The following is an 8,250-nucleotide window of genomic DNA, read 5'->3' as shown; positions in this document are numbered from 1 at the left end:
CTACACACTCACTCCACATTTCAGTAACATACATATACATCTAAATAATATTCACATATACACGTTTGCTATAAATGGAATTATTACAATTTTACATTATATACACGTGCAATGAATGGAATAAACACTGTAATAAGTTTGAAATCGCCTATCCGAGCTGCTATGCATGGCTGATCCCTTTTCTCCAGCTTCCTTGAATGTACTACTGTATGAGGAAGATCATGTGACCAAGATCATGTGACCAGATGCTAGTGCACGTTTAGAGAGAGGGAGGGCAGTGCTGACAAAGGGGTGTGCCTGGGTTTGTGACAGGCCATGAAGGGGCAGTGCCTTAGCAAATGCTTGTTAAAATAGAATACAAGAAAATTGGTCTTTCAAAGTTGTTTTTTTAAAAACCGAAAATGCTAAAAGTATTTTTTCTTACTACAGAACTGATTTATTAAAAAAAACACACATGCAGGATATAGACTGAACTGCAGCTTTAAGGCTGCACTTCCTGCTCACCGTGGCCATGTTGGGTACTGGTAGCCTGCTATATAAGGCAGCCGTTCCTGGTGGGAGCTGCTATATAAGGCGGCCATTCCTGGTGGGAGCTGCTATATAAGGCGGCCATTCCTGGTGGGAGTCACCGAGCAAAGTTCCGACGCTTGCAGCTCCTGTTGGTCTTTGCAGTCGCGCTTTACCTTTTTGCCCCTTTTCATTCCCCTGTTGCCGACCCTGGACCGTGACCCCGACCTTGCTGTTTTCTGCCTGCCCCGACCTTCGCCTGTCTCCTGGACTTTGCACCACTGTCGCCAGCCCTGACCTCCTGCCTGCTTACCGACTACGGATACTACAACAGGACTCTGCCCCCCAGGCTCTGGTCGGTTTATTTGCATCCCTACCTCAGCCCTGCGCGTCCGCTTCCTGATTAGAGACAAGCACCACACCCAGGCGGCCCATTCTCCGACCCGCTGTAACACCTCAGGTCCTATCAGACCCTCGGCTTCCTTTCTTACCGTCTGTCTGCCCCATGCCTGTCTTATTCCCCTCACTGTATTTACCCCCCTACCACCTCTGCCGGGAGGCAATTCCACCAATCCACCACCCTTTCCGTGACGTACGTCCACACTTTCCCCTTCGTCCTGCCGCCCTCCAGCTTCAGGGGACGACAAATCGACACCCTCCCCCCCCCCCCCCTCACCTTCAGGTTGAGTTTGTGTCTCAGCTCCTCGATCTGCAGCGGGGTTTGGGACGAGATCTCCTCGTGCTCCTGGTAAAAGTTCTTCTCGAAAGGCGGGTACTCGATCTATGGGATCAGGCGGAGTGGGGGAAGAGGCGTCATGGGGGTTAACAGGACACTCCTCACACGCCGAAACGCCCGACTAAAAAGCAAAGTCCCTGGTGTGCGTGTGTGGGACGGCGAATCGCGTGGGAACCCAGGTGAACTAGATACATAAGAGGGCCCTGTGTTGGGCGGGGGGAGGAGGGGCGAAAGGAATGTGACCCGGCCCTGTGTTTTTGGAAAGGGATGTGACCCGGCTGTGTCTGGCCAGGGGGGGAAATCGGACACTGCGTCACCCTGTGCGGGGGGTGGGGGCAGTCTTGCGGTACTCAGCGTCACCCCCTGGGGGGGCTGTTGCACTCACCTCTGTGTGGTCGATAGTCGGCAGCGGGTCGATGATGCGCTTGGCGCTGGGGGCCATGGGATTCCCGTCGCTGTCGTACTCCAGGTTGTCCTCCTCCTCCTCCGGCACCAGCCCCGCCGTCGGGTTCTCTGCCATGAACCGGAAATATGCTTCCTGCGGGCGGGAGCACAAGGTGGGCCCGTCACCCACACACACACCCACAGCGCCCAAACACGTCTCCCACCCACACACCGCGCAGGCCCTCTCACCCCCACACAGAACGGAGAGCTAAGCAGCATTACAAGTCCCGCCTCAGTACCCCACAATAACAACGTGTGTGTGTGTGTGTGTGTGTGTGTGTGTGTGTGTGTGTGTGTGTGTGTGTGTGTGTGTGTGTGTGTGTAATAATACATACATCCTCTGCCGGCACCTCATGCTATTCAAGCCCAACGGATACTTCGAGTATAATAACACTTGACACACTGATCTATAATGGTACGTGTGTATATACTGAAGTGTGAATGTAATGCGTCATATATATATGTATATGTATGTATGTAAGGGAAACAGCAAAAACGCCAACATTGTAATCCAAATAGGCCTGGTGCTAAATAACGTAAAGGGTACGTTACCATCCAGCAGGGCGGCGGAACAGCAGAGAGGCAGCACTCAGAGGCATTGTTTTCAGGCGATGGGTTCACAGGGGTTTAGGGTATTTAGTCACAGTGAGGATTAGGCATCACTGCGCACCCCAGGAAGCAGATCCCTCTGTGGGATCGAAACGTCGGATTTCTGTGTCTGTTACAATACAATTCTTCGTACACTTACCCCTGAGTGCTGCCTCTCTTTGCTGCCTTGCTGGATGGTAACGTACTAGCATAACACACACACAAGTGCATGTGTATATATATTGAAGTGTGTGTATGTGTGTGTGTGTGTGTGTGTGTATGTGTGTACAGTTGTGTGAAAAAGAAAGTACACCGACAGCTAAAGCTTGGCCGAAATGACATAGTTAAATAGTAGATGAGGTTGAAAAAAGACGTTCGGCCATCAAGTTCAACCTATGCTAAATTAGACAACAGATACTTTATCCTATATCTATACTTACTTATTGATCCAGAGGAAGGCAAACAAAAAAACCCAGGGTTAGATCATCCAATGATATCTCATAAGGGGAAAAATAATTTCCTTCCTGACTCCAAGAATTGGCAATCGGATTAATCCCTGGATCAAAATCCTTCCCATGTTTACTTATTTGGTATATCCCTGTATACCTTTCCCATCTAAAAAGATGTCCAACCTTTTTTTTAACAAATCTATTGTATCTGTCATCACAGTCTCCATGGGTAATGAATTCCACATTTTAACTGCCCTTACTGTAAAGAACCCTTTCCTTTGTTGCTGGTGAAATCTCCTTTCCTCCAACCTTAAGGGATGTCCCTGAGTCCTTTGTACTGCCCGTGGGATGAATAGTTCTTTTGAAAGCACCTTGTATTGTCCCCGAATATATTTGTATATACAGCAGGGCCCGCTTCTCAGCGCTCCGCTTTTCGGCGCTCCGCTGATACGGCGGCACCGAGAAGGGGTCCGCCATATTGAATCCAAAGTCGTGCATGCGCATAACAGGCGGGTGCGCAGACCGCAGTTTGCGTGCGCATACTGCAGTGTGCGTGCGCAGTTCATAGGTCGCACATGCGCAGAACGGCAAAAATGCCGCTGAAAATCGCCGGATCCGCTTTCCGGCGATTTTCACTATACGGCGGGCCTCTGGAACGGAACCCGGGGCCCTCCTGTAGTTATCATATCCCCTTTTAGGCGCCTCTTTTCTAATGTAAATAAATCTAATTTAACTAGCCTCTCCTCATAAGTTAGATTGTCCATCCCCTTTATTAATTTGGTGGCTCTTCTCTGCACTCTCTCTAGTTCCATAATGTCTTTTCTTAGGATTGGTGTCCAAAATTGTACTCCATATTCAAGGTGTGGTCTTACTAATGCTTTGTAAAGGGGCATAATTATGTTTACTTCCCTTCCATCCATTGCCCGTTTGATGCAAGATAAGATCTTGTCTGCCTTTGCAGCTACTGCATGACATTGGGCACTATTGCTAAGCCTGCTGTCTACAAGCACTCCTAAATCCTTCTCCATCAAGGATACCCCCAATATATCTCCATTTAATTTGTAAGTCGCCTTTTTATTCTTGCATCCCAAATGCATAACCTTACATTTATCTGTATTAAACCTCATCTGCCATTTACCTGCCCACGTTTCCAGTCTCTCCAAGTCCTTCTGAAGAGAAATTACATCCTGCTCGGATTCTATTACCTCACACAATTTAGTATCATCAGCAAAGATGGAGACTTTGCTCTCGATGCCAACCTCAAGGTCATTAATAAACAAGTTAAAAAGCAGGGGTCCCAGTACCGACCCTTTCACACTGAAAGGGTCCTATATTTTCTTTTCTCATTTTTTTGTTATTAAGGTACTTAAAGAACTTTTTAGGGTTGACCTTACTTTCTATTGCAATCCTTTTTTCATTATCCCTTTTTGCTAATTTGATTGCCCTTTTGCAATTTGTTACATTCCTTATAATTCTGATACGATGTCTCCGTCCCTTCTGACTTAAGGAATCTAAACGCCTTCCTCTTCTTGTCCATTTCCTCCCCTACCTGTTTATTTAGCCACATTGTTTTTACTTGTTTTATACTTATTACCCACAGTTATACACGAAATTGGGTCATGCAACAGGACAATGATCCCAAGCACACCAGCAAATCTACAACAGAATGGCTGAAAAGGAAAAGAATCAAGGTGTTGCAATGGCCCGGTCAAAGTCCAGACCTCAACCTGATTGAAATGCTGTGGCTGGACCTTAAGAGAGCTGCGCATAAACAAATGCCCACAAACCTCAATGAACTGAAGCAACGTTGTAAAGAAGAGTGGGCCAAAATTCCTCCACAACGATGTGAGAGACTGATAACGTCATACAGGAAACGATTACTTCAAGTTATTGCTGCTAAAAGTGGTTCTACAAGCTATTGAATCATAAGGATGTACTTAGTTTTTCACACATGGCTTCTCCATTTTGGCTTTATTTTTGTTCAATAAATCATGACACGGTGTAATATGTCATGTGAACACACACACACACACACACACACACACACACACACACTGTAATATTACATGTGTCGTTGTTCATCTGAGGTTGTATTTAACTAATTTTTAGACCTGCTAAGGAACAGATGATTGTTATTATGTCCTGATATGTAAAACCATGGAATTCAAAGAGGGTGTACTTTCTTTTTCACATGACTGTATATACTGTGTATATACTGTGTGTGTATGTGTGTATGTATATGTGTGTGTGTGTATGTATATGTGTGTGTGTGTATGTATGTGTGTGTGTGTGTGTGTGTGTGTATATGTGTGTGTGTGTGTGTATATGTGTGTGTGTGTGTATATGTGTGTGTGTGTGTGTGTGTGTGTGTGTGTGTGTGTGTGTGTGTGTGTGTGTGTGTGTGTGTGTGTGTGTGTGTGTGTGTATATACACACACTGACGTGTGTGTGTGTATATATGTATGTAGACACACACAAACACACTGACACACTGACACGTGTGTGGGTGGGTAGCCCCTCTGCTATCGGAGGTGCCTCCGTGCCCCCCTGAATGAGGCCGATTCGTTGGCTGGTTCTCTGTCAGCGATAGCCGCGTCCTGAAACACGTTGGGGCCAGGTTTGCTAAACGGTGGTTTGCCCGAGGCACTCTGCACATTGCGATATAGCGTTGCCGGCTATGTATTGAACGGCGCCCCCACTGAGGGATAGCACTACTTGGTAAATCTGGCCCCCGAAAGCCAAACTGCACACAGCTGCCCCTGGACGGGTTACGCGGCTCTGCCCTCCCGTTTCCCGGGAGACAATCGGAGGGTCGCAGCGGGTCGCAGTCTTCACATAAACCTCCCGAAGGGGACAGGCGGCGAAGGACCGGCGCCCACGTCTCTCAATTATCGGTTATTGTGTGAGGGGTGGAGATGGGAGGGGGTGGGAGGAGAAAGGAGCCGGGGAAAAGAGGGGTGGGGAAGAGGGGTGGAGGATGGGGAAGAGGGGGAGAGGGGGAGAGGATGGGGAAGAGGGGGAGAGGATGGGGAAGAGGGGGAGAGGATGGGGAAGAGGGGGAGAGGATGGGGAAGAGGGGGAGAGGATGGGGAAGAGGGGGAGAGGATGGGGAAGAGGGGGAGAGGATGGGGAAGAGGGGGAGAGGATGGGGAAGAGGGGGAGAGGATGGGGAAGAGGGGGAGAGGATGGGGAAGAGGGGGAGAGGATGGGGAAGAGGGGGAGAGGATGGGGAAGAGGGAGAGAGGATGGGGAAGAGGGGGAGAGGATGGGGAAGAGGGGGAGAGGATGGGGAAGAGGGGGAGAGGATGGGGAAGAGGGGGAGAGGATGGGGGAGAGGGGGAGAGGATGGGGAAGAGGGGGAGAGGATGGGGAAGAGGGGGAGAGGATGGGGAAGAGGGGGAGAGGATGGGGAAGAGGGGGAGAGGATGGGGAAGAGGGGGAGAGGATGGGGAAGAGGGGGAGAGAATGGGGAAGAGGGGGAGAGGATGGGGAAGAGGGGGAGAGGATAGGGGAGAGGGGGAGAGGATGGGGGAGAGGATAGGGGAGAGGATGGGGGAGAGGATGGGGGAGAGGATGGGGGAGAGGATGGGGGAGAAGGAGAGGGGGAGAAGGAGAGGGGGAGAAGGAGAGGGGGAGAGGGGGAGAGGGGGGGAGAGGGGGGGAGAGGGGGAGAGGGGGGGAGAGGGGGGGAGAGGGGGGACGAGGAGAGGGGGGGTGGGGGAGAGAGGGGAGGGAGAGAGGGGGGGTGGGGGAGAGGGGGGATGTGGGATGGGGGAGAGGGGGGATGGGGGAGGAGGAGGGGGGCGGATGGGATGGGGAGGAGGAGGGGGGATGGGGGAGGAGGAGGGGGGGCGGATGGGATGGGGGAGGAGGAGTGGGGGGATGGGGGAGGAGGAGGGGGGGATGGGGGAGGAGGAGGGGGGATGGGGGAGGAGGAGGACAAGGACTTACTTGGTCATCTTCTTCCTCGATATCGTCCCGGATTCCCCTGGAAGAAACAAGCAGAGAAACAAACTTCCCTGCAAATGTCCGCTAACCCAGCCGTGCTCCCCCCCCGCGGGACGAGGCGCTGACGCCCCCCGGTGCTCACCGCGTCCGCTCCGGACAGCTCAGGGGGGGGGGGAGCTGCCCTGTTTAATGCTGCCCACCCCTTCACAAGAGACACACGCGCGGTATAAAGAGCCTTCCTAAACCCCAGCAAACACCCCACTGCCCCAGGCGCCAAAAGTCTGCGGCGTCGAGGGGGGGGGGGGGGGGGGGAAAGCGGCGGCACGGTTCCGGTGCCGCCGCCACCACAGCGGTGGCGTGGCCACGGCACCGGAGACACAGTCCTGCCACGTCTACGGGGGCCTCTGCCACCGCACACCGAGGCTCGGGACGTCGCTGACACAATTCGCCGCGGAGACCTCGTTCTGTCCAGCCCGCGCCCCCCCCCCCCACCCCAGGACACACACAGACGCGTGCAGACACCTCCGGGACACGACGCAGACGTACCTCATGCTCTTTTTCTCCTTCTCTTTGTCCTCCAGTCTCCTCATGTCTTTGGCCGCTTGATCCTAAGTAGGACAAGGCGGGGGGGGGGGGGGGGGGGTTAGCCTTCTGCGTGGTACCTTCCCACGGCCGCCCGCCCTGCGAGATTTCTGCGTGGGTCGGGCCCCGTATAAGCTTCAAGGCCCCGTCACTACCCAGAATCCTCCTGGGCAGCTTGAAGGCAAACGTTTACAGTGTTATCACAAAAGCGATTAGGTGCAGACTGAATAAAACTTCCAATTATTGATTAATTATAAAACTATTATACATGTAAAAATACTGATTCTGTATAATGATTTGGCATCCGCCCACAGAGAACCCGTCACTGCCACGTGTTTAATGTGGTCCTAGGGGCAAAGTGTACTAATGGCAGTGACAGGGTTAAGGGGTCAGTCTCTCCTAGGGGCAAAGTGTACTAATGGCAGTGACATGGTTAAGGGGTCAGTCTCTCCTAGGGGCAAAGTGTACTAATGGCAGTGACATGGTTAAGGGGTCAGCGTCTCCTAGGGGCAAAGTGTACTAATGGCAGTGACATGGTTAAGGGGTCAGCGACTCCTAGGGGCAAAGTGTACTAATGGCAGTGACATGGTTAAGGGGCCAGTCTCTCCTAGGGGCAAAGTGTACTAATGGCAGTCACATGGTTAAGGGGTCAGCGTCTCCTAGGGGCAAAGTGTACTAATGGCAGTGACATGGTTAAGGGGTCAGCCTCTCCTAGGGGCAAAGTGTACTAATGGCAGTGACAGGGTTAATGGATCAGTCCCTCCTAGGGGCAAAATGTACTAATGGCAGTGACATGGTTAAGGGATCAGTCCCTCCTAGGGGCAAAGTGTACTAATTGCAGTGACATGGTTAAGGGGTCAGTCCCTCCTAGGGGCAAAGTGTACTAATGGCAGTGACATGGTTAAGGGGTCAGTCCCTCCTAGGGGCAAAGTGTACTAATGGCAGTGACATGGTTAAGGGGTCAGTCCCTCCTAGGGGCAAAGTGTACTAATGGCAG

The 8,250-nt window shown here is 51.7% G+C and overlaps 1 protein-coding gene across 1 annotated transcript; it reads right to left on the bottom strand.

Moving 5' to 3' along the window:
* Nucleotides 1–1,183: 1,183 nt before the first annotated feature.
* Nucleotides 1,184–7,276, bottom strand: LOC142483770 (ATP-dependent RNA helicase DDX42-like; the record flags this gene model as incomplete). Its single annotated transcript, XM_075583753.1, has 4 exons — nt 7,218–7,276; nt 6,675–6,711; nt 1,629–1,781; nt 1,184–1,288 (listed from the first exon to the last, which is right to left on the bottom strand). Coding segments are annotated over exons 1-4 (339 nt in total), but the record flags the coding sequence as incomplete, so codon positions are not given.
* Nucleotides 7,277–8,250: the final 974 nt, after the last annotated feature.

Source organism: Ascaphus truei, unplaced genomic scaffold (assembly GCF_040206685.1).
Source record: "Ascaphus truei isolate aAscTru1 unplaced genomic scaffold, aAscTru1.hap1 HAP1_SCAFFOLD_3671, whole genome shotgun sequence".
Lineage (NCBI taxonomy): Eukaryota > Metazoa > Chordata > Amphibia > Anura > Ascaphidae > Ascaphus > Ascaphus truei.
This window is presented reverse-complemented; position numbering and strand designations above follow the sequence as displayed.